We start from the raw sequence: 27,400 nt of genomic DNA on the forward strand, positions 1-27,400 counted from the left end.
TATAATGAAAAATTTTGTCAAATGAGCCGTCACCAGATTCCTACCCAGGCACAACAATTCTGATACAGATACAACCAGTAAAAGCAACAAACTAGGATTATATAACAACTCTCTGAATAACTTGTTGTTACAGTGATTATGTAAGTAGGCTGTTTAGGTTTTCTTATCGGCAACGTTACGTAGCGCTCTGTATGAAAATCACTGGCTGTGCTGTGTGCAGTCTGTGGCTAGTTTGCATTGTTGTCTGCCATTGTAGTGTTGGGCAGCTGGATGTTAACAGCGCGTAGCGTTGCGCAGTTGGAGGTGAACCGCCAAGCAGTGGTGGATGTGGGGAGAGAGATGGCGGAGTTTTGAGAGCGGACGATCTGGACGTGTGTCCATCAGAGACAGTAAATTTGTAAGACTGGATGTCATGAACTGATAGATATGTATGCTGACTTTTGAACATTATTAAGGTAAATACATTGTTTGTTCTCTATCAAAATCCTTCATTTGCTAACTATGCCTATCAGTAGTTAGTGCCTTCAGTAGTTTGAATCTTTTATTTAGCTGGCGGTAGTGGCGCTCGCTGTATTGCAGTAGTTCGAGTAACGAAGATTTTTGGTGAGGTAAGTGATATGTGAAAGGTATAGGTTAATGTTAGTCAGGGCCATTCTTTTGTGGGGATTTTTGAAAGTCACATTGCGTTGCGCTAAAAATGTTGTGTGTCAGTTTAAGCACAGTCATGCACAAATTTTTCAAAGGGGACATCTCAGTTATTAATTATACATCAGATGGCAGCAGCCGAAGTACACTAATGGAACTTTCATCGGGTTATTGAACCACGATTAACAGTAGAATCACGGGGGTCAATCGTTGCAAATCAAACGGTTGAAGCCACTTTGCATTAATGCAAATTTCGTGGGATCCTATTAATGCGGTTACAATAAAATGCTTTCAGTGTTAAGTATCTCGAAGACTAGACTGAAGACGAACTGAACAGTAACAAAACTGATTTCCAGACAGTAAAAGACACGCTTTTAAATGCATTCGCGACTCAATAAATAGAATAAGCAGCTTTAAACAAGCATGTCTGTCATCAGAAACACAACTTAGACAATCGCTGGAAAGGACAGGCAATAATTACATGTATAGAAATTCCGCTCAGTCACCAATTTCCGAGCTGACCAACAATGCGAGATGCAGAAGTATCACATATACCCTCTCAGACAGTATTAACTTCAGAACAGGCAACTGTTAGAGGACATATCTGAGAGCACAAACGGAACGACAGAGTCTACTAAATAAGAAAGACCACAAGGGCCCGAAGGCAGAGGTGAAATCCACAATGCAGGATCAGTAATACAACAATTCGTAAGAAATTATGATCCAATAAATCGCAAGTCCCAATACGATAAAGAACACTCCTTAAATAAATAATGCTATCCTAACGAGCCGGCCGCTGTGGCCGAGCGGTTCTAGGCGCTTCAGTCCGGAACCGCGCTGCTGCTACGGTCGCAGGTTCGAATCCTGCCTCGGGCATGGATGTGTGTGATGTCCTTAGGTTAGTTAGATTTAAGTAGTTCTAATCAAGGATACATGCCAATCTTGTCAATAAAACCGTAAAATACAGTTAAATAACAATATAAAGTGTGATGCAGTCGAAAAAGAATTTACGTTACAACTTGGGTTAAAACCACGTTCTTCGGTCCAGATGATGTCATTTGGAAAGAACTGTTGTACTTTTGTATACTCTGCGAGAAATTCACCGATATACAACTACGTGACATCTACATCTACGTGATTACTCTGCTATTCAGAATAAAGTGCCTGGCAGAGGGTTCAATGAACCACCTTCAAGCTGTCTCTCTACCGTTCCACTCTCGCACGGCGCGCGGGAAAAACGAGCACTTAAATTTTTCCGTGTGAGCCCTGATTTCTCTTCTTTTATCGTGATGATCATTTCTCCCTATGTAGGTGGGTGCCAACAGCGTGTGTTCGCAAACGCAGGAGAAAATATGGTGACTGAAATTTCATGAGAAGATCCCGTCGCAACGAAATCGCCTTTGTTTTAATGATTGCCACTCCAATTCACGTATCATGTAAGTGGCACTATCTCCGCTACTTCGCGATAGTACAAAACGAGCTGCCCTTCTTTGTATTTTTTCGATGTCATCCGTCAGTCCCACCTGATGCGGATCCCACACCGCACAGCAGTACTCCAGAATAGGGCGGACAAGCGTGGTGTAAGCAGTCTCTTCAGTAGACCTGTTGCATCTTCCAAGTGTTCTGCCAATGAATCGTAGTCTTTGGTTTGCTTTACCCACAACATCATCCATGTGATCATTCCAACTTAGGTTCTTTGTAATTGTAGTCCGTAAGTATTTAGTTGAATTTACAGCCTTCAGATTGGTTTGACTTATGGCGTAAACGAAATTTAGCTGATTCCTTTCAGTACTCATGTGAATAACTTCACACTTTTCCTTATTCAGGGTCAATTGCCACTTTTCGCACCATACAGTTATCTTATCTAAATCGTTTTGCAAGTTGTTTTGATCATCTGATGACATTACAAGACGGTAAATGACAGCATCATCTGCAAACAAACAATTTAAGACGGCTACTCAGATTGTCTCCTATGTCGTTAATATCGATCAGGAACAATAGAGGGTCTATAACACTTCCTTGGGGAACGCCGGGTATTACTTCTGTTTCACTCGATGACTTTCCGTCTATTTTACGAACTGTGACCTTTCTGACAGGAAATCACGAACCCAGTCGCACAACTGAGGCGATACTCCGTAGGCACGCAGTTTGGTTGGAAGACGCTTGTGAGGAACGGTGTCGAAAGACTTCTGGAAATCTAAAAATATGGAATGAATTTGACATCCCCTGTCGATAGCACTCATTACTTCATGAGTATAAAGAGCTAGTTGTTCCACAAGAACGCTATTTTCTGAAACCGTGCTGACTATATGTCAATAAATAGTTTTGTTCGAGGTACTTCTTTTAGTACTATGTGAATAACTTCAGGGGTTGTTGGCCAGAAAGCAACGTTGCCAGCGGACCTCGTGGCGGGCCAGTCGTGGTAAGTTTACCGTTCCGCTCGCCCAACATAATCCTGGCGATTTGTGTCGTCAAAGCCTCAAAGCAGTGCAACGTTGAGAAACGCTGTTCATTGTTCCGCAGTCGACCAATTCATCCGCTGCGAAATGAAATGTTGGATCTGAACGTCAAATGTTCATTTCGAGTTGCCACGTTTGGCCGTCTGTTTTTGTGCTTTACCTCCAACTACGGGTCAAAATCGACTGTATCTGTTGACCCGGAGCCGTAATGGATCGCGCTCGAGACGTTCTTATTCGATCCGCCTCCAAATGCTGTCTACGCACTTTGTCACTCTCATTCTAATCGGCTTTCGGTGAGCGTAGACCGAAATTTTGACGCCTCACAGGTGGCGCTTTTTCCAAAGGAATAATCCACCAACTGAAATCACTTGGATGTTTCAGGGAGAGCATAAGGGAACAATTGACAGGAATGGGGGAAAGAAATACAGTAGAAGAAGAATGGATAGCTTTGCGGGATGAAGTAGTGAAGGCACCAGAGGACCAAGTAGGTAAAAAGACGAGGGCTAGTAGAAATCCTTGGGTAACAGAAGAGATATTGAATTTAATTGATAAAAGGAGAAAATATAAAAATGCAGTAAACAATACAGGCAAAAAGGAATACAAACGTCTGAAAAATGAGATCGACAGGAAGGGCAAAATGGCTAAGCAGGGATGGCTAGAGGACAAATGTAAGGATGTAGAGGCTTATCTCACTAGGAGTAAGATAGATACAGCCTACAGGAAAATTAAAGAGACCTTTGGAGAAAAGAAAACCACTTGTATGAATATCAAGAGCTCCGAAGGAAACCCAGTTCTAAGCAAAGAAGGGAAAGCAGAAAGGTGGAAGAAGTATATAGATGGTCTGTGCAAGGACCATGTTCCTGAGGACAATATTATGGAAATGGAAGAGGATGTAGATGAAGATGAATTGGGAGATATGATACTGCGTGAAGAGTTTGACAGAGCACTGAAAGACCTGAGTCGAAGCCGGCCGCTGGTGGCCGAGCGGTTCTGGCGCTACAGTCTGGAACCGCGCGACCGCTACGGTCGCAGGTTCGAATCCTGCCTCGGGCATGGATGTGTGTGTTGTGCTTAGGTTAGTTAGGTTTAAGTAGTTCTAAGTTCTAGGGGACTTATGACCTCAGCAGTTGAGTCCCATAGTGCTCAGAGCCATTTGAACCTGAGTCGAAACAATGCCCCGGGAGTATACAACGTTCCATTGGAACTACTGACAGCCTTGGAAGAGCCAGTCCTGACAAAACTCTACCATCTGGTGAGCAAAATGTACGAGACAAGCGAAATATCCTCAGACTTCAAGAAGAATCTAATAATTCCAATCGCAAAAAAAGCAGGTGTTGACAGATGCAAAAATTACCAAACTATCAGTTTAATAAGTCACAGCTGCAAAATACTAACGCGAATTCTTTACAGACGAATGGAAAAACTGTTAGAAACTGACCTCGGAGAAGATCAGTTTGGATTCCGTAGAAATGTTGGAAAACGTGAGGCAATACTGACCCTACGACTTATGTTACAAGCTAAATTAAGAAAAGGCAAACCTTCATGTCTAGCATTTGTAGACTTAGAGAAAGCTTTTGACAATGTTGAGTGGAATACTCTCTTTCAAATTCTGAAGGTGGCAGGGATCAAATACAGGAGCGAAAGGCTATTTACAATTTGTACAGAAACCAGAAGGCAGTTACAAGAGTCGAGGGACATGAAAGGGAAGCAGTGGTTGGGAAGGGAGTGAGACAGGGTTGTAGCCTCTCTCTGATATTATTTAGTCTGTATATTAAGCAAGCAGTAAAGGAACAAAAGAAAAATGAAGAATAGTAATTAAAATCCATGGAGAAGACATAAAAACTTTAAGGTTCGCCGATGATACCCTAATTCTATCAGAGACAGCAAAGGAAGAGCAGCTGAACGGAATGGGCAGTATCTTCAAAGGAGGATATAAGATGAACATCAACAAAAGCAAAACGAGGATAATGGAATGTAGTCGATTTAAACCGGGTGATGCTACGGGAATTGGATTTGAAAATTAGACGCTTAAAGTAGTAAATTAGTATTGCTATTTGGGGAGCAAAATAACTGATGGTGGTCGAAGTAGAGAGGATATAAAATGTAGACTGGCAATGCAAGGAAAGCGTTTCCGAAGGGGAGAAATTTGTTAACATCGAGCATAGATTTAAGTGTCAGGAAGTCGTTTCTGAAAGTATTTGTATGGAGTGTAGCCATGTATGGAAGTGAAACATGGACGATAAATAGTTTAGACAAGAAGAGAATAGAAGCTTTGAAATGGGTGCTATAGAAGAATGCTTAAGATTAGATGGGTAAATAACATAACTAATGAGGAGGTACTGAATAGAATTGGGGAGGAGTGTGTGGCATAACTTGACTAGAAGAAGGGATCGGTTGGTAGGGAATATTCTGAGGCATCCAGGGATCACCAATTTAGTACTGGAGGGCAGCGCGGAGGGTAAAAATCGTAGAGGGAGACCAAGAGATGAAGACACTAATGAGATTCAGAAGGATGTAGGTCGCAGTAAGTACTGGGAGATGAAGCATCCTGCACAGGATAGAGTAGCATGGAGAGCTGCATCAAACCAGTCTCTTGACTGAAGACCACAACAACAACAACCGTTGTTCCGGAGACATAATCGATCGCGCTCGAGACATTCTTATTCGATCCGCCTCCAAATGCTGTCTACGCTCTTTGTCAGTCTCATTCTAGTTGCCTTACGGTGAGCGCTTTTTCCAAAGAAATAAACCACCAACCGAAATCACTTGGATGTTTACAACACACCAAATTACCACGAAGTGACATCAAATTCTATCTTTGCAACACACCAGAGTTACGATATCCACCGATAACACTGAAATACCACTTCAATTCTGTTCTTTTTCGCAAAATATCTATATTCAATGAGGAATTTGTTGTTGTTCTGAAAAGGTGCGACAGCAAAACTGCCAAGCTGACCGTCACAATTTTTAAAAAATGGAAACGTGATAGCAGAACTGTGAAACCAACTGTCGCATTTCTGTCACTGAGATCCTGTTATCCAAATTTCCGACTTTTCCAAAAATTAACTTTCATACAAATCTTCTCCTGCCAATTACGAAAACAACAACAAAAAATCAGCCAAATCGGACGAGCCATTCTCTAGTGAAGATCTTTAATTCATGCGGCAATTGATTTTTATTTGTACCGGTTGGTTCATTGATCGTGACCGGGCCAAATATCTCACGAAATAAGCGTCAAACGAAAAAACTACAAAGAACGAAACTTGTCTAACTTGAAGTGGGGGAACCAGATGGCGCTATTTTTGGCCCGCTGGATGGCGCTGCCGTAGGTCAAACGGGTATCAATTGCGTTATTTTAAAATAGGAACCCCCAGTTTTTATTACATATTCGCGTAACACATAAAGAAATATGAATGTTTTGGTTGGATCGCTTTTTTCGTTTTGTGATATATGGCGCTGTAATAGTCACATACATATGGCTCACAATTTTAGACGAACAGTTGTTAAGAGGTGGGTTTTTTAAATTAAAATACAGAACGTTGGTACGTTTGAAGATTTTATTTCGGTTGTTCAAATGTGATACATGTACCTTTGTGAACTTATCATTTCTGAGAACACATGCTGTTACAGCGTGATTACTTGTAAATACCACATTAATGCAATAAATAAGGAAATCGACATACATTGCACCATTTAGATTGCCGTCGATAAAATGGGGGCCAATTATCCTTTCTCCCATAATGCCGCACCATAAATTCACCCGCCAAGGTCGCTGATGTTCCACTTGTCGCTGCCATCGTCGCTAAATAGAACGCGTTCAAAAAATCTGTCATCGTCCCGTAATTTCTCTTGTGCCCAGTGGCAGAACTGTACACGACGTTCCAAGACGTCGCCATGCAATTCCTGATGCCTAGCAATATGGTACGGGTGCTATCGATGTTGACGTTGCATTCTCGACACCGACGTTTTTGAGATTCCCGATTCTCGCGCAATTTGTCTGCTACTGGTGTGCGGATTACCCGCGACAGCAGCTAAAACACCTACATGGGCATCATCATTTGTTGCAGGTCGTGGTTGACGTTTCACATGTGGATGAACACTTCCTGTTTCCTTAATGACGTAACTATCCGGCGAACGGTCCGGACACTTGGATGATGTCGTCCAGGATACCGAGCAGCATACATAGCACACGCCCGTTGGGCATTTTGATCACAATAGCCTTACATCGACACGGTATCGACGTTTTCCGCAATTGGTAAACGGTCCATTTCAACACGAGTAATGTATCACGAAGCAAACACCGTCCGCACTGGCGGAATATTACGTGATACGACGTACTTATACGTTTGTGACTATTACAGCGCCATCTATCGCAAAGCGAAAAAAGTGGTCCAACTAAAACATTCATATTTCTTTACGTACTACACGAATATGTAATAAAAAAATGGGGGTTTCTATTTTTAAAAAAACGCAGCTGATATCCGTTTGACCTATGGCAGCGCCATCTAGTGGGCCAACCACAGTTCCATCTGATTTCCCGCTTCAAGCAAGGCGAGTTTCGTTCTTTGTAGTTTTTTCGTTTGACGCTTATTTCGTGAGATATTTGGCCCCGTCACGAGTAATGGACCACCCTGTATAGGTAAGCAGGTTTCGTCAGCTAGAAAGGAGGAATGAAGGATTATTATTTCAGAATCTTTTTATTATGAAGTTCACTGACAGGATGAAAAAAAAAATTGTAGCAGTTACAAAACATCGAATATATCTCTCATGGATGAGCTTGCTAGCTTTTTAGGATCCTTATTGTTGAGATCCTTCTTGAACTTGGATGCGCCAGCCGCCAGCAACGCCTTCACTGCTCTCAGGTTCCCCGAGGTCACAGCCAAGTGCAGAGGAGTCTGGTCCTTGTGGTCCTGAGCGTCTATATGCGCTGATGCCCCCAGCAGCAGCCATATAACCTCCACGTGACCTCTGAAAGAAGCATAGTGCAGAGGCGTCTGCCGGATCGAGTTCCTGATGTTCACGTTTGCCCCTGCGTACACCAAACACCTGACGACCTCTACGTGTCCTTCCAGCACAGCGCAGTGTAGTGCGGTATCCCCACTGTCGTCCTTTGCATTGAGAGGAGCCCCTTCCTCAATCAGTTTCCGAACTTCGTGCTCTTCACCATCTTCAGCTGCCCCGATCAGTTCCTCCGCTAACGTATCATCGCCATCCTTGGATACAGACCTGCAACGTACACTATAATCAACACATTCATTATGAAAAGGCATACATGCTTTATTTAAAACTGCCATTCTCCTACTTCTACACTGTGATCAAAAGTATCCGGTCACCTGGCTGAAAATGACTTAAATGTTCGTGGCGCCCTCCAGGGGTAATGCTGGAATTCAGTATGGTGTTGGCCACCCTAATCTTAATGACAGCTTCCACTCTCGCACGCATATGTTCAGTCAGGAGCTGGATGGTTTCTCGGGGAATGGCAGCCCATTCTTCACGGAGTGCTGCACTGAGGAGAGGTATCGATGTCGGTCGGTGAGGCCTGGCACGAAGTCGGCGTTCCAAAACATCCCATAGGTGTTCTATAGGATTCAGGTCAGGACTCTGTGCAGACCAGTAAATTACAGGGATGTTATTGTCGTGTAACCACTCTGCCACAGTCTGTGCATTTCGAACAGGTGCTCGATCGTGTTGAAATATGCATTCGCCATCCCCGAATTGCTCTTCAACAGTGGGAAGTAAGAAGGTGCTTAAAACAGCCGGCCGCTGTGGCCGAGCGGTTCTACGCGCTTCAGTCTGGAACCGCGTGATCGCTGTGTTCTCAGATTTGAATCCTGTCTCGGGCATGGATGTGTGTGATGTCCTTAGGTTAGTTAGGTTTAAGTAGTTCGACATTCTAGGGGGCTGATGACCTCAGATGTTAAGTCCCATAGTGCTCAGAGCCATATAAACCATTTTTTTTTCTTTTGCTTAAAACATGAATATAGGTCTGTACTGTGACACTGCCACGCAAAACAACAAGAGGTGCAAGCCCCCTCTATGGAAAACACGACCACACCAGAACACCACCACCTCCGAATTTTACTGTTGGTACTAACAAGGGAATCTCCCCATCGCACCCCCCTCAGATTTAGTTATAAGTCGGCACAGTGGATAGGCCTTGAAAAACTGAACACAGATCAATCGAGAAAACCGGAAGAAGTTGTGTGGAACTATGAAAAAATTAGTAAAATATACAAACTGAGTAGTCCATCTGCAAGATAGGCAACATCAAGGACAGTATGAAGTGAGGGACTCCGTGGTCCTGTGGTTAGCGTGAGCAGCTGTGGAACGAGAGGTACTTCGTTCAAGTCATCGCTTGAGTGAAAAAAATTTTATTTTCAGACAATTATCAAAGTTCAGGCACTCACACATAATCAACTTCGCTCTCCAAAATTCCAGGACATGTTCAGATTTGCTTGGACATATGCAGGATTTGACGGTCTACACATGGAAAAATTTGAAAACTTTAAAAACGTAGGTTTTGACAGAGCACAGGGAAAACTGCGCGACTGTGAAACTGTTGCATTCATTTGTTGCAGTTTATGTGACAAACTGTTATGTTTTAATCACTTTCTTGGGAGTGATTATCACATCCACAAGAAAACCTAAATCGGGCAAGGTAGAAGAATCTTTTTACCCATTCGCCAAGTGTAGAAGTTAGGTGGGTCGACAACATATTCCTGTCATGTGACGCACATGCCGTCACCAGTGTCGTATAGAATATATCGGACGTGTTTTCCTGTGGTGGAATCGGTTGACCTATGACCTTGCGATCAAATGTTTTCGGTTCCCATTGGAGAGGCACGTCCTTTCGTCTAGTAATCGCACGGTTTTGCGGTGCGGTCGCAAAACACAGACACTAATCTTATTACAGTGAACAGAGACGTCAATGAACGAACGGACAGATCGTAACTTTGCGAAAATAAAGAAAGTAAACTTTTCACTCAAGGGAAGACTTGAACCATGGACCTCTTGCTCCGCATCTTTTCACGCTAACCACGGGACCACGGCGCTCCTGAGCTCAGAATATCCTTGATGTTGCCTATCTTGCACATGGACTACTCAGTTTATATATTTTTCTTATTTTTTTCACAGTTCCACACAACTTCTTCGTGTTTTCTCGATTGATCTGCGTTCAGTTTTTCAAGGCCTATCCACTGTGCCAACTTATATCTGAGGGGGGTGCGATGGCGCGATTCCCTTGTAAGCACACTGGCAGATGACGTTCACTGTGCATTCGCCATACCCACACCCTGCCATGGGATCGCCACATTGTGTACCGTGATTCGTTACTCCACACAACGTTTTTCCACTGTTCAAACGTCGAATGTTTACGCTCCTTACACCGTGCGAGTCGTCGTTTGGCATTTACCGGCGTGATGTGTGGCTTATGAGCAGCCGCTCGACCATGAAATCCAAGTTTACTCACCTCCCGCCTAACTGTCATAGTCCTTGCAGTGGATCCTGATGCAGTTTGGAATTCCTGTGTGATGGTCTGGATAGACGTCTGCCTATTGCACATCACGACCCTCTTCAACTGTCGGCGGTCTCTGTCAGTGAAAAGACGAGGTCGGCCTGTACGCTTTTGTGCTGTACGTGTCCCTTCACGTTTCCACTTCAGTATCACGTCGGGAACAGTGCACCTAGGGATGTTTAGGAGTGTGGAAATCTCGCATACAGACGTATGACACAAGTGACACCCAATAACCTGACCATGTTCGAAGCCCATCAGTTCCGCAGAGCGCCCCATTCTGCTCTCTCACGATGTCTAATGACTACTGATGTCGCTGATATGGAGTACCTGGTAGTGGGTGGCAGCACAAAGGAACTAATATATAAAAAAACGTATGTTTCTGGGGGTGTCCGGATACTTTTGATCAAACAGTGTACACCTACACACACTGAGGTGACCAAAATCACCAGATACCTCCTGACATCGCGTTGAACCTCCTTTTACTTGGCATAGTGTAGCAAGTCGACATGGCATGGACTCAAAATGCTGTTGGTAGTTCGCTTCAGAAATATTGATGCATGCAGACTCTATAGCTACCCATAATTGTTAAAGTGCTAACAGTCCAGGATTTTGTGCAACAACTGACGTCTCGATTGTGACGCAAAATTTTCTATGGGATTCATTTCGGCGTACTGGATGGCCGAATCGTTCGCTCGAATTTTCCAGAATGTTCTCCAAACCAGTCATGAACAATTCTGGCCCAGTGACATGACACCATTGTTTGGAAACGACGTCCATGAATGGCTGCAAATGGTCTCCAAGGGGGTAGCCAAACACAACCATTTCCAGTCAATGACGAAGGGAGGGCAGTCACCATGTCTGGACGAGCCAAGTGTAAGGATGGCGAGAGCGGCAGGAGGGGTGGGGTTACAATGGCTATATCGAGCAAAAAATTGTGTGGAGACAGAAAATGATCACTGAAGAGTGGAAGAAGGGAATAACTGTCGCAATCTTTTAAGAAGTGAAATAGAAATGAGTGCAAGGACTATGGGGGATAACGTTGATGTGTCATTGGGCAAAAAAATTTTGGAAGCACGAATTCGAGAAGAAAAAGAAGGAAGAATGAGAGAAGAGCAACACGGGCTCACAACAGGAAGGTCTACCGTGAGCAATTTTTGTTGTAAGACAACTGCAGCAATAGCACTATGAATACCTTCCTGCACATTGAAACAGTGTATGATAGTGTATGTAGAAGCAAAGTGTGGGAAGCCCCGGAGAACGGAGGAGTAGCAAAACAGATTATTTGGAGGATAAGAGAAATGTACCGTGGAAGTGTGAAAGTGGGAGGAGAGAGATCAGCTTGGACTGAACAGAAGAATTGTTTGAGGCAGGAAAGTGCACTTTCACCATTACTCTTCACTGTAGTGATGGATGATATAGTGAGTACAGTAGCACATGTAATTGGTGAAAGGAAGATGAAAGCTATGGTGTTTGCAGATGGCCGGCTGGGGTGGCCGAGCGGTTCTGGGCGCTTCAGTCCGGAACCGTGGGACCGCTACGGTCGCAGGTTCGAATCCTGCCTCGGGCATAGATGTGTGTGATGTCCTTAGGTTCGTTACGTTTAAGTAGTTCTAAGTTCTGAGAAGTTAAGTCCCGTAGTGGTCAGAGCCATTTTGACCCTCGTATTTAAAGACTGGCAGAAACGGTGGGACAAGTGCATCGCATTCGTGAGAGACTACTTTGGGGAAAAAAAGCACTCTGTCTTGAGGCCACGAGTGGCCTACCGGCACCATCCGACCGCCGCGTCGTCCTCAGAGGAGGATGCGGATAGGATGGGCGTGGGGTCAGCACACTGCTCTCTCGGTCGTTAAGATGGTATTCTAGACCGAAGCCTCTACTAATCGGTCAGGTAGCTCCTCAACTAGCATCACGAGGCTGCGTGCACTCCGAAAAATGGGAACAGCGCATGGCAGCCCGGATGGTCACCCATCCAAGTACTGACCACGCCCGACACGCGCTTGACTTCGGTGATGTCACGGGAACCGGTGTAGCCACTGCGGCAAGGCCGTTGCCAATACTTCGAGAAGGACCATCAAAATTTATGAGGATGAGTGAAGGTATGTTGTCTTTCTTTATTGAACAGGTCTCATACTTTATGTGGTGTCACCGCCAGACACCACACTTGCTAGGTGGTAGCTTTAAATCGGCCGCGGTCCATTAGTACATGTCGGACCCGCGTGTCGCCACTGTCAGTAATTGCAGACCTAGCGCCACCACGTGGCAGGTCTAGAAAGACGGACTAGCACTCGCCCCAGTTGTACGACGACTTTGCTAGCGACTACACTGACGAAGCCTTTCTCTCATTTGCCGAGAGACAGTTAGAATAGCCTTCAGCTAAGTCCATGGCTACGACCTAGCAAGGCGCCATTAACCGTATCTGGAGAGAGTCTCACTTGTATCGTCAATAGCGATGTACCACAAGGATGAATTAAAGTTAAGTAAACAGACGATACGTACTTTTCTTTAGTGCATTCATACGTATCCTGTTCCAGTCTTCACGCTAGTCGGCGTGTGTGTACGCGTGCCTTTCGGTTACCCGTCACTGTGGACTGGCTGTCTTGTCAGTCCACTACACTTTACACACCTTATTTTTGATGACTCGGCCGCCACCAAACTACACATTTCCGCTGCAATTTCGGCATCGTGCAGCAGCGCATTTTTCCAGCCTTCAGTGGCCATCACCTGGGGGTGGTTCGCGACGAACTCCACGGCTGCGCTCTTGAGCAGCGGGCACGAGTGCAGCTGGGCGAGGACCGCGGCGGCGGCGGCGTTCTCCACGGTGAGGCCCCGGGCCACCGCCTGCTCGCACCTCCTCTTGAGCAGCGGCAGGTCGTACTTGTCCGAGGCGGGCAGCAGCTCCGCCGCCATGCTGTCCAGCTGCGGGGCCGTGTCCGTGTAGACGAAGTGCAGCAGCTGCCGCAGCACCGCTTCCCGGACGTCGGCCACCTCGACGCGGCCGGTCTGGGCTTCCCGAGTGTCGTGGCGGCCCAGCATCGCGGCGAAGACCGGGCTCCGGGCTGCCAGGACGGTCCGGTGCGCCGGCAGCTGCGACTCCCCGGCGACCAGCGTCACGTCTGCGCCGACCCCGGACTCCAGCAGCGCGCCCAGGTTGTCCGCCAGACTGCCCTCTTCACCGTTTGCACCCGCCATTGTGGTCTCAACTGTAACACGCGTTGCATGTCACTTGCATTGTACGACATCAATTTGAACAAAATACACTACTGGCCATTAAAATTGCTACACCAAGAGGAAATGTAGACGATAAACGGGTATTCATTGGGCGAATACACTCCTGGAAATGGAAAAAAGAACACATTGACACCGGTGTGTCAGACCCACCATACTTGCTCCGGACACTGCGAGACGGCTGTACAAGCAATGATGACACGCACGGCACAGCGGACACACCAGGAACCGCGGTGTTGGCCGTCGAATGGCGCTAGCTGCGCAGCATTTGTGCACCGCCGCCGTCAGTGTCAGCCAGTTTGCCGTGGCATACGGAGCTCCATCGCAGTCTTTAACACTGGTAGCATGCCGCGACAGCGTGGACGTGAACCGTATGTGCAGTTGACGGACTTTGAGCGAGGGCGTATAGTGGGCATGCGGGTGGACGTACCGCCGAATTGCTCAACAACGTGGGGCGTGAGGTCTCCACAGTACATCGATGTTGTCGCCAGTGGTCGGCGGAAGGTGCACGTGCCCGTCGACCTGGGACCGGACCGCAGCGACGCACGGATGCACGCCAAGACCGTAGGATCCTACGCAGTGCCGTAGGGGACCGCACCGCCACTTCCCAGCAAATTAGGGACACTGTTGCTCCTGGGGTATCGGCGAGGACCATTCGCAACCGTCTCCGTGAAGCTGGGCTACGGTCCCGCACACCGTTAGGCCGTCTTCCGCTCACGCCCCAACATCGTGCAGCCTGCCTCCAGTGGTGTCGCGACAGGCGTGAATGGAGGGACGAATGGAGACGTGTCGTCTTCACCGATGAGAGTCGCTTCTGCCTCGGTGCCAATGATGGTCGTATGCGTGTTTGGCGCCGTGCAGGTGAGCGCCACAATCAGGACTGCATACGACCGAGGCACACAGGGCCAACACCCGGCATCATGGTGTGGGGAGCGATCTCCTACACTGGCCGTACACCACTGGTGATCGTCGAGGGGACACTGAATAGTGCACGGTACATCCAAACCGTCATCGAACCCATCGTTCTACCATTCCTAGACCGGCAAGGGAACTTGCTGTTCCAACAGGACAATGCACGTCTGCATGTATCCCGTGCCACCCAACGTGCTCTAGAAGGTGTAAGTCAACTACCCTGGCCAGCAAAATCTCCGGATCTGTCCCCCATTGAGCTTGTTTGGGACTGGATGAAGCGTCGTCTCACACGGTCTGCACGTCCAGCACGAACGCTGGTCCAACTGAGGCGCCAGGTGGAAATGGCATGGCAAGCCGTTCCACAGGACTACATCCAGCATCTCTACGATCGTCTCCATGGGCGAATAGCAGCCTGCATTGCTGCAAAAGGTGGATATACACTGTACTAGCGCCGACATAGTGCATGCTCTGTTGCCTGTGTCTATGTGCCTGTGGTTCTGTCAGTGTGATCATGTCATGTATCTGACCCCAGGAATGTGTCAATAAAGTTTCCCCTTCCTGGGACAATGAATTCACAGTGTTCTTATTTCAATTTCCAGGAGTGTATATTATACTACAACTGACATTACATTTTCACGCAATTTGGGTGCATAGATCCTGAGAAATCAGTACCCAGAACAACCACCTCTGGGCGTAATAACGCCCTTGATACGTCTGGTCATTGAGTCAAACAGACCTTGGATTCCAGAATGAGATTTTCACTCTGCAGCGGAGTGTGCGCTGATATGAAACTTCCTGGAAGATAAAAACTGTGTGCCGGACCGAGACTCGAACTCGGTACCTTTGCCTTTTGCGGGCAAGTGCTCTACCATCTGAGGTACCGAAGCACGACTCACGTCCCATCCTCACAGCTTTACTTCTGCCAGTACCTCGTCTCCTACCTTCCGAACTTTACAGAAGCTCTCGTGCGAACCTTGCAGAACCAGCACTCCTGAAAGAAAGGATATTGTGGAGACATGGCTTAGCCACAGCCTGGGGGATGTTTCCAGAATGAGATTTCCACTCTGCAGCGGAGTGTGCGCTGATATGAAACTTCCTGGCAGATTAAAACTGTGTGCCCGACCGAGACTCGAACTCGGGACCTTTGCCTTTTGCGGGCAAGTGCTCTACCATCTGAGCTACCGAAGCACGACCTACGCCCGGTAATGACAGCTTTACTTCTGCCAGTACCTCGTCTCCTACCTTCCAAACTTTACAGAAGCTCTCCTGCGAACCTTGCAGAACCAGCACTCCTGAAAGAAAGGGTATTGCGGAGACATAGCTTAGCCAGAGCCTGGGGGATGTTTCCAGAATGAGATTTTCACTCTGCAGCGGAGTGTGCCCTGATATGAAACTTCCTGGCAGATTAAAAACTGTGTGCCCGACCGAGACTCGAATTCGGGACCTTTGCCTTTCGCGGGCAAGTGCTCTACCACCTGAGCTACCGAAGCACGACTCACGCCCGGTACTCACAGCTTTACTTCTGCGAAAGGCAAAGGTACCAAGTTCGAGTCTCGGTCGGGCACACAGTTTTAATCTGCCAGGAAGTTTCAGACCTTGGATTGTGAACCAGATATCTGTACGGTCGCACGGGAGATGGGATCCCAGTCAATGCACAACCACGCCAGTGATGACGTCAGGGCACACATCAAACGGGGTAGTATTCGTCGGTTAGTCCCACATCGACAATCGCTGTGTTCACACTCACAGACGCTGCACAGAGAAAGACGCCTGCCAGACTCTCTGCAGCGGAGAGGCGTAGCAGGGATGGAAGCAAGACAGTCGAACACTGATGTGGCTCGACAGCTTAAAGAAAACTGTGCTGTTGTTTCTAGGATGTGGCCACAGTTTACGGAGACCGAAACTCTATCTCAAAGACCAAGACAGAGCGACCACCTGTGATATCAGAAAGAGATGACCGTTATTTGGCTGTAGGAGCACGGCGGACCGCCTTAGTACTGCACGACAACTGGCATCTGACCTCCCAACATCCATTGGACGTGTTGTGTCGATCCAAACGGTGTAGAGGCTTTGGCAGAGTGGCCTTTATTGTCAGACAGCTAGAATGGAGTCATCAACTAGGGATGGGGGATCCGCTCTTGAACTGATTCATAGAGTTGAATCTTTCAAAGGAGTGAACAATCAGTGATTCAGAAAAAAAGAACGGTAGTTCCAGACGTTTCCCACAGCAGAGAGAGAGAGAGAGAGAGAGAGAGACGGAGCATATCAGCGGCGCCTCTGCTGGTCAGAGCACAGTGCACGCCACACAACACAGCCAGCGCCGGCCTCTGCCCTGCTTCTACCTTGGCTGCCTGCATTGTGCAGTGCCCCATTGGATTTTGTGTTCCACATATGCCGTGCCGTCTCTGTGCGTCGCCTGCCGCATGCAGTGTCTGGCGCAGCTTAACTTCGCATCGCACTCTGTCGGCGATTGTTTCAGTCGCACGTCCTGCCCTCTGGGCAGTTGATGCGAGCAACAGGACAGAGAGCCACCTAGCAGATAACATAGGAACTACTTGCAACAACCTGCTCGCAAGGGAACGGACGATTTGTCTCGGAGCGGGTGAGTTCACCGCTCCCCCCACCCTCGGAACTCGCCTGCTCGACGCTCATCCCACCGTCTCGACTCTAGCCAGAGCGTCGAGCAAAGCGACTCAGGTGTCACTCTGGTCTCTGCGGTCTCAGCTCACACAGTAATACAGCTCGCAGCTCGACCTGCTCGACTCAGCGCCTCTGCATCGGAGTTCGTCCCTACTGGATATTGTTCTTCATAGTAATACCGCTATGTATACTACATTATTATGTTACGTATACATCAATTGTTTTTATTTTATTTTTATTTGTTTAAACTGATCAGATTAGGTTCCTGACGACTCCTCTTACTATAGGATTTTTATTATGGACACTCGAATTTACGCTTTAATTACGAGCGAACCGATAAACGTATCGCAAAATGTGATACACCAATATTTTCCTTGTTTTATTCTGCATAAGGCTATATGCAGCACTTTCGTTTTACAGTCAAATTTATATTTTTTTTCTTATTCTGGTACGGATTTTGCGATTTTAGGCGTCTTCGGAAGGAAACGTTCACTTTAAAAATATATGGCTTGCGATGTATTTGTATGAGGTTAATGAAATTTTAATACATTATAGCCAAATATATTGTTAATGTAAATCTCAAGTTACAACATTTTCCGATCACCCAAAAAACCACGATAGTGCAAAATAAATCAATAATCAAAAACTTTGTCATATCGTGGAAATTTCAATAAACAATAAAAATTCTTACTCATTATCTGTGTTACTTCAAAATAGGATCAAATAAGATCAAAATACAGGTATAGTACTGGAATAAACCAAGTTTAAAGGGCAATGTGCCTTATTTTCTATTGTAAATGAGTGGTGAGTCATGAAAAAGAGCTAATTCATTTCAGGGAGTGAACAGTTCTGATCCGATCTCTGAAAAGAACAGTTTTGCCCATCTCTATCATCAACATGCCTGCACAGTCGAACAGTCGGCCAATGTGGTTTTCACAGATGAGCCCCTATGTGGTCTGGACAGTAATTATCGATGCATTAGCATCTGGAGCGAATGTGGAACACGGTTTCGGGACCCAAACGTTGTGCAACGAGACTGATACGAGGGGGGACACAAAGGAAACCGGACTCCGAGGGCGCTGCCACTCGTAGACGTAGTGCAGGGTTCTCACGCTAGATGGTGTTAGTAGAGACCTTCATGAAACAGCTGTGGAGACGGTGTCAGTGTAGAGCTGAACGTGCAAGTGTGGTATTGTGTTTCTCTGACTGTTGGCGGGTTACCTCTGCGAAGTCGTTATGGCAACTTTAAAAGAACAAAGAGTGTGTATGAAATTTTGTTTCCTGCTTTAAAAAACTGCAACGGAGACGCACCAAATGCTTCAGGAAGGTTTCCTGGAGGATGCTATGAGCCGCACACAGGTTTTCGAGTGGTTTGGGCGCTTTAAACGTGGTGAGATGTGTGTCGAAGACCGAGCTCGTTCTGGACGCCCTTCACCATTGCGAAATGAGGAGAACATTGAAAAGGTCCGCCAGAAGATCGACCAAATTTCAGCAGAGACAGGAATCAGTAGCAGCTCGTGCCCGCGGATTTTGAGTGAGGATTTGCACACAAGGCGTGTTGCTGCTAAATTTGTTCCGCGCCTTCTCACACAGGAGCAAAAAACCATCCGCATAAATGTGTGTGTCAGGACTTGAAAACGTGATGCAAACTTCTTGAACAAAGTCATTACAGGGGATGAGAATTGGTGTTACAGGTATGACCCAGAAACCGAGCAAGCGTCAAGCCAGTGGAGGACTCCCAACTCTCCCAGACCAAAAAAAAGCGAGGCATGCGAGGTCAAATGTAGTGAAAACGATGATCATTGTCTTTTTTGATGTTCGTGGAGTTGTGCATCGGGAATTCGTACCCCCTGGCCAGACTGTTAACCGGCACTTTTACATGGATGTTAAGGCGTCTGCGAGAGGCTGTGTGGAGGAAACGCCCGGAACTTTGGCGACCAGCTGCCTGGTTTCTGCATCACGACAACGCTCCAGCACACACGGCCTTACGAGTGACCCACTATTTGGCATCTCAGAGGTGGTCTGTCGTTCCCCACGCTCCGTATTCGCCGGACCTAGCCCCGTGCGACTTTTTCCTATTTCCACGAATGGAAAAAAACGCCAAAAGGGGAGCTGGCCGCGGGTGGCCGAGTGGTTCTAGGCGCTTCAGTCTGGAACCGCGCGACCGCTACGGCCGCAGGTCCGAATCCTGCCTCGGCCATGGATGTGTGTGATGTCCTTAGGTTAGTTAGGTTTAAGTAGTTCTAAGTTCTACGGGACTGATGACCTCAGATGTTAAGTCCCATAGTGCTCAGAGCCATTTGAACCATTTTGAACCAAAAAGGAAGCGTTATGACGATGTGGAGGTGGTAGAAATAGCTTCGCAAAGGGCACTGGACAATATCAAACTGCAAGAGTTCCAAACATGCTTCCAACAGTGGGAAAAGAGACTTGACAAGTGCATCGCATGTAATGGAGAGTATTTTGAATGTGACTGAAGTAATTTTGTAAAAAGGTTCATCCATCAATTTTTTATGACAACAATCCGGTTTCTTTTGGGTCCCCCCCTCGTATTGCGGAGGGTCACTTATGGTATGTGCAGGGATTATGCTGACCAAGCGAACAGCTCCTCATGAAATTGTATGGGTGAAAATCGACAAGGTTTACCTGCTGTCAGGTATCGTGGGACCTCATGAGCAGTTGTTGTGAGATGCTGTGGGCCCAGACTTTGTACTGATGGCCAATAATGCTCGTCCTCATACAGCACTGGTGGTTGATGTTTTCTTGGAAATGGAAGATACTGCACACATGACGTGGCCTGCTGGCTCTTCCGATTTGAATCCCACGGAGCACGCCTGGGATGCTCTAGGCAGACGGGCTGCATCACGTCAGCATACACCAACCACCCTCCAATACTGCGAGCATATCAGCACAAAGAATGGGCGTTATTGCCTCAACATGAGATTGATGACATCAGTCACAGCATGCCCCATCGTTCATAGGCCTGGATTGCTGCCAGAGGTTATAGTGCTACAACGATGAAAAATAATATTATGACGATGTCAAACCTTATTTTCGTAATATAAAGAAGAATTGACGATCTTAAAAATGTAATTATAATATTATTACTTTAATTTTTGTGCTCGGTGAATCAAAGACTTTCTAGTGCACGGAATAAACTAGCATTGTTTGTACTACGAAACTATAAATGATTGTTAAGTGAGAACTGATTCTATGTAAGACATTTTGTCTGGGCGGATTTTGTTCTCGTACTGGTCGGTAGAGAAAGAAAAGTTTCTTAATCGATGTATGTAATGTGAATGTACAAAGGCTATAAAAAGGAGAGAGAGAGAGAGAGAGAGAGAGAGATAATGCTTGCGGACAGTCACCATATTGTATAAGAAAAGGTAAATACAAGTTATCCAAAACAAATATCTCTAAAGTGCATCATCTTGTGATTTCTAAAAGACTGAAAATTTCGGTGTTTAAACCTGTCGTGAATAACAGCGAAGAACATTTATGTCATCATATATTTTCTTCGTTTGACCACGGTTGTGATTCGCATGTTACTTTTTGTTACGCGACGTGTTAGGAATATTTTCATTATACGCGCAAAACTGCACACAGCTTTAATCGAACCTGCATATTTCGGAAACGAAAACTCTTAATCAGTACAATTACGCGAATACCGTCTAAATCGCAACCGTGATCACAAAAGTGTTTCCTGGAGCTGATTTTTATAAATGTGTAGACTAGAAAGCGAACAGCATCGCACCATCGCTGGATCGCAACAATTGAAAGAAAACAAAACAGGGACTGAACAACTTCAAATTTTAACGCCGTCAGCGTTACGAAATCTGAACGACGTAAGTTAATTAATTGAATATTAACAGGAAGAAAATTATCAAATTTTAACGATTAAATCATAGCAAGAATTTAAAGCATTTTAGCATCATTACGTTTCTCTGCATTAGTACTTGAGTATGAGATACCATCATATCTATTTAAAAGACTGCGTAAATAAAATCGACACCTTTTTATAATTATTATTATAGCAATTCAAGGTGGTCACACCCCATACTGACCACTGTAATCAGTTGTCGGAATATGTGTCCAAGTCCGTTTAAGTTGCAAAAAATGGAGAATATTTTTCTCCATCGTTATGTGGCAGTTCTTTATGCTCTGTATCCTTTGTATTCTTTTTACTTTACTATCGTCTGTTTTCTTGAGAGCTGATGCAACTGTGGTTTTTCTAACTGAAACAAATGTCACATATAATTACAGACTATGCAGGAGAGCTAATCCAGTGGCAATGGAGCGTTATTTAAACCTCATCAAGGAACAAGAGTGACAGGATGTTTATAGCGCTGATAACATAGATGACAAATATAATGCTTTCATGGGATAAGGATATCATGTAGAACAAAGCGGGAATTATGTCAGAATGTAAGAAGTAGTTCCAATCAAGCTACAGTAGCCCATTACAAAAAACACTGTAAGGTGCTTAAAAATGTTATTAGGAAGGCAAAAAGTATGTGGTACGCAAATAGAATAGCTAATTCACAGAATAAATTTAAAACCATATGGTCAGTTTTGAAGGAAGTGTATCGCCAACAGCACAAGGCCAACGATATAAAGTCAGTTCGTAGCAAAAAAATTTCTAATTTCTGAAACTGATAAATCAGATGTTGTTGTTGTGGTCTTCAGTCCAGAGACCTCTCTGTGAGGTACTGGATGGGTTGAACAACAGCTTTCGAATGTTAGACAATTTTTTTTTATTTAACTGAAGTGTTCGATTTCGTTGATCACAAAATATTGCTCCAGAAGTTGAACCATTATGGAATAAGGGCAGTAGCTCACAACCGGTTCACCTCTTACTTTAGCAACAGACAGCAAAAGGTCATTATTCACAGTGTTAAGAATGGCTGTGTTGTGGGGTCTGAGTGGGGTACAGTCAAGTGGGGGGTGCCCCAGGGATCAGTGTTGGGGCCGCTCCTGTTCCTTATTTATATAAATGATATGCCCTCTAGTATTTAGGGAAACTCTGAAATATTTCTGTTTGCCGAGGACACTAGCTTGGTAGTAAAGGATGTTGTGTGCAACATTGGTTCTGTTTCAAATAGTGCAGTACATGACCTCAGATCATGGCTTGCAGAAAATAAACTAACGTTAAATCACAGTAAGACTCAGTTTTTATAGTTTCTAACACACAATTCAACAAAACCTGACATTTTAATTTCACAGAACGGGCATATGATTAGTGAAACTGAACAGTTCAAATTTCTACGTGTTCAGATAGATAGTAAGCTGTCATGGAAAGCCCACTTTCAGGGTCTTGTTCAAAGACTTAATTCTGCCATTTTTACTATTCGAACGGTATCTGAAGTAAGTGATCGATCGACACGAAAATTAGTCTATTTTGCTTATTTTCATTTGCTTATGTCGTATGGTTTTATATTTTGGGGTACCCCTTCGCATTGTAAAAGGATATTTTTGGGTAAGAAACAGGTGGTTTGGGCAATAAGTTTTAAACATTCTGCGTGGTGTCTGTTTGTTCTATATCGTGTCTCCCTACCACTTTCGCGCAACGACGCTCTGAGCGAGTTTTTTAGGGAATTGACTAGTTTGAACCTGGGACCTGTTGCTGGTAAGGAGACGCCGGACCACACATGACATGTAGAGTTCAGAAGAGTTCAGTGAGACTAGCGATGATGTAACCAAATACTTAATGATTTCAGCGTCACCTCAACTGCACTCCCTGTAAAAGAATCTTAATACTAACTAAATTTAGTGGAAGGCGTTCAAGGCTTTCCTATTTTTAGTTAGCTGGTAAAATAACGTCGAAAAAGCAGTTAAGTTTACCATTGGAAATTTTATTCTACTCACAAAACATCGTTTATAAATTGCACTATTGATAAAATGAAATGTTTTAATACAGGATGGTAAAAACCAACTGCGTTCAACAAAAATTTGAACGAATATTCCCTGAATGGGTTTCCAAGTTCTACAATGGATCGAAGGATGACCTATGCCATATCACATCTACAATCTAGGTTTAAATTAAGTTTCACAAAAGAGAAAACTATCAAAATGGTCTACAGTGACCCTCAATTATCTTTAATTACTTATCTAACTTGTCGTAAATTACAGTGGCTGATGTGGCTTCTCAATAACTATATAACAGAAAAATCATCGCATTTCAGATTTTTACTTCAAGTGGCAAATGTGAATACCATGAGCTTTAATTGACGATCGACACTAGTATTACGCAAAAAGGGGGATGTAACAGATGAGACTTCTGCAGTTCTGAGTGAAGCTTTATGCGCTGTTATGCGGCATCGCGTGCGTACATTACCTTGTCGGTGTTCGTCAGGGGGCGGCGGACAGCACAGCTCTGCTGTCTCGGAAGCAACTCTCCCTTAACTTCTCCTTACTACAATTTACCGAAGTTGGTTTAAAAATAAAAAAAATAAAATAAAAAAATAAAAAAAAAATACTATCTGGCTGTGTTTTCATCTGACCAATCAGGGTCTCAATGTTAACCTTAAGCTCCGCCTACAAAAATTCTGTCTATCCAATGAGAAACGTTATACTTTTCGTGGTGGGGCAATGTTTTTAAAGTTTGCAACATAACAGAGACGCGAAAAAGTCTCACGCTAAAACTTGCAGCTGGTGTGGTTCTTTTAGCGTTATCGTAAGATCTATACTGTTCTTCTGGAGGGCTCTATCTTTTAACATGGGCTGGGGGGTGGTCCTAGCGGTTAGCTGGCGTCGTGGGTGTCCGTCCCTTATCGTAAGGCCTTCCAGCTTAACACGGTTCTGCTCTCGGCATCTGTTCTCGTTTCTCCCCTCGGAACTGCGTCTGTCTCACGGCGGGAAGGTATGACATGCATTTAGGCATTCTTGTGTTAGTCTGTGATATTCCATTTGCTCACTCGTTACTCGTATTACTTTGGTTAATTTAATGTCACGATTTATTTGGAGCTATGTGACATACTACTGGATTTGCTTATCATGTCAGGGTTTTCATGGAAGGTGTTGGATTAGCCTGACACCTAACAAAGTGGGGTAAGTTCGCGAACCTCTTGTCGACCCCTGGCTATTTAGACATTAGGTTCTCAATATATATATATATCCCTTACTGTCATTTCTTGTTAACAATATCAGCTTATTCCCAAGAATAAGTAATTTTACCGAGTCAATACTTGGCAGAAATCAAACCTGCATTTATAATTTCTTCCTTAACTCTTGTGCAGAAAGAGTGCACTGCTGCATTTTCAATGAGATACCACAGGAGTTCAAAAATCGTAGCAGTAATCCACGCGCTTTCAAATCGAAACTGAAGAGTTCTACATCTACATCTACATTGATACTCCGCAAGCCACCCAACGGTGTGTGGCGGAGGGCACTTTAGGTGCCACTGTCATTACCTCCCTTTCCTGTTCCAGTCGCGTATGGTTCGCGGGAAGAACGACTGTCTGAAAGCCTCCGTGCGCGCTCTAATCTCTCTAATTTTACATTCGTGATCTCCTCGGGAAGTATAAGTAGGGGGAAGTTTCCTCGTGCGTCACTCCTTTTATTCTGTCGAGGAGTTCCTTGAAAAATTAAGATGATTCCTATGTTGTATTGTCGATTGGGTTTACTTAAACGTATTGCTTTACTTTTCTCGCCTTCGTAAACATTTTATTTTATCTGTTATTACTTTAACGTTGTAATTTCATGTACTGACAAGTTCCATGCTCTTGAAGATCTGCTCCTTAATTGGTCCTACGGAACCTGACGCGCAAATGAAAAATACTGTTTTGTGGTGAAATAGCCGCAACCTTGCAGAATTTCCGTTTGTTCCTTTAATTTTGGACGCCAGTGTGTAGAAAATGCTGAAGGTCTTGCTTACTCTTGGGTCCACAGTTCTGAAAAATTATTTAATACATCGGCGATCCTAGAAAAACGAGGCGACAACGACACAAAAATATCTCAATATCTTTAAAACTACAGAAGTTAATATCGTACAGCGAACAAAAAATTTTCACAATAACACTTTGAATTAACACTTAATGCGATTTCAATGAACGTTACCTCAGATGATGGTATTGCATAATAGCTATCATCCGTGTATATATTACTTATTGATTTACGACGTCTTTTATATCTTTTTCATTATGCAAATGTTTATCGGAACATCGTATTCTCCACATTTACACACCAAATGAATGCAGCATGTGTACCTCATATTTTGACATGCTTGAGTTTTTATTTAATGAATAGTTTACTATTGTGCCAGTAACTTGAGTTAAAATATAGGTTGCAAGTGCTATTAAAAAACTGCGCTAATTTAAAAGTGGCCAGTCACATGTATTAGCGGACACCACAATTGGAAAGAGAATCAAGAAACACTTTTGTCAAGAAGGCATAATTAAATGTATAAAAGATATTTAACGACAGTCTTTTGTCATTTATCATAAGCACACTTGCGACAGTATACTGGCGTATTTACTTATGAACTAAGCTTTATTTATAATTATTGTAAATATCTGAGTATGACAGGCCGGCCGCGGTGGCCGAGCTGTTCTAGGCGCTTCAGTCCGGAAACGCGCGACTGCCACTGTCCCAGGTTCGAATCCTGCCTCGGGCATGGATGTGTATAATGTCCTTAGGTTAGTTAGGTTTAAGAAGTTCTAGAGGACTGATGACCTCAGATGTTGAGTCCCATAGTGCTGAGAGCCATTTGAACCACTTTGTTTTTTACTGTACGTAGGACATTTGCAGACATACCTGCTGTAAGGTTGCTAACTGCACAGGAATCTATTCCTATTATGAGCTTTGCACTCAGAAGTACAGTGGCTGTAGACACACTTCTGAAACAGGGTGTGTGGCAAACTAATATGGCACAACATGCCACCACTGATTTTACAAATGTATCGTCTAAAAATGACCAGATACGAGTAACAAGCCAAAAAATGCCTTTAGCAAGTGGGATAGAATTATTTAAAAAATGCTGAAGTCATTCAGTTTCCATTTCAATTGTAGAATTATATTGTCAAAAATCTTCAACAGTTGTTCCAATCAAACCAACAACACTGAGTGAAGACGTTAGTGTGAAATGAACAATGGCCGTAACGGGGCCGTCTTCAACTTCTGTCTCAGTGTAGTTGGTGATAGTATAGTGCTGTGGTACTGCTCCGCTCTATCTAATCTATTGTGCCATAATGTGATATAATAAGCGAGTACTTTTACCTCACAAATATTTTTCTATTAATATTTCATTATGTTTGTAAAACTAATTTTGTAACTGCTGTATTCATTTTTAAGGGCACTACTTCTCAAGAAGATATTTTTACAAAACCATTGTCAAGGGCTAATAAACCTTTATTTGTAACTGGTTGGCTGATTTTTCAACCTCTTCAGATTTACACAGTTGCTGTTTCGCAGCCATGTTTAAGATTTTCATTAGAATAGCTGTAAGGTGGCAGAATAAATGGTCAGATTCGCACCTTACATGAGACCCTTGCAAATGGCAATGAGAAGGTGAAGATGACACGTAACGTAAATCGACAGTTATGAGAACATTTGCCTATCAATATGTAATGCAAAAAGGGATGGCAGTCAATGGACGGTAATTAACACACCATCCCTATACAATGCATGTCTTTGAGCGGAAGGTAGAACAGGGAATGCAGGTGAGGTCGCTTTTACTTTTGAAAAGCCAGCTCCACAACGGCATAGCGAAGCCGCATCTACATCTACATGATTACTCTGCAATTCACATTTAAGTGCTTGGCAGAGGGTTCATCGAACCGCAATCATACTATCTCCCTACCATTCCACTCCCGAACAGCGCGTGGGAAAAACGAACACCTAAACCTTTCTGTGCGAGCTCTGATTTCTCTTATTTTATTTTGATGATCATTCCTACCTATGTAGGTTGTTGTGGTATTCAGTCCTGAGACTGGTTTGATGCAGCTCTCCATGCTACTCTGTCCTGTGCAAGCTTCTTCATCTCCCAGTACCTACTGCAGCCTACATC

General features: G+C 44.6%; 1 protein-coding gene across 1 annotated transcript; it reads right to left on the reverse strand.

The window, feature by feature from the left end:
• Positions 1-7,849: 7,849 nt before the first annotated feature.
• Positions 7,850-13,809, reverse strand: LOC126108843 (protein roadkill-like). Its single transcript, XM_049914205.1, has 2 exons — positions 13,244-13,809; positions 7,850-8,333 (listed from the first exon to the last, which is right to left on the reverse strand). Exons 1-2 carry the CDS (start codon positions 13,807-13,809, stop codon positions 7,850-7,852), a joined length of 1,050 nt encoding a protein of 349 aa, XP_049770162.1.
• Positions 13,810-27,400: the final 13,591 nt, after the last annotated feature.

Source organism: Schistocerca cancellata, chromosome 11, assembly GCF_023864275.1.
Source record: "Schistocerca cancellata isolate TAMUIC-IGC-003103 chromosome 11, iqSchCanc2.1, whole genome shotgun sequence".
NCBI lineage: Eukaryota > Metazoa > Arthropoda > Insecta > Orthoptera > Acrididae > Schistocerca > Schistocerca cancellata.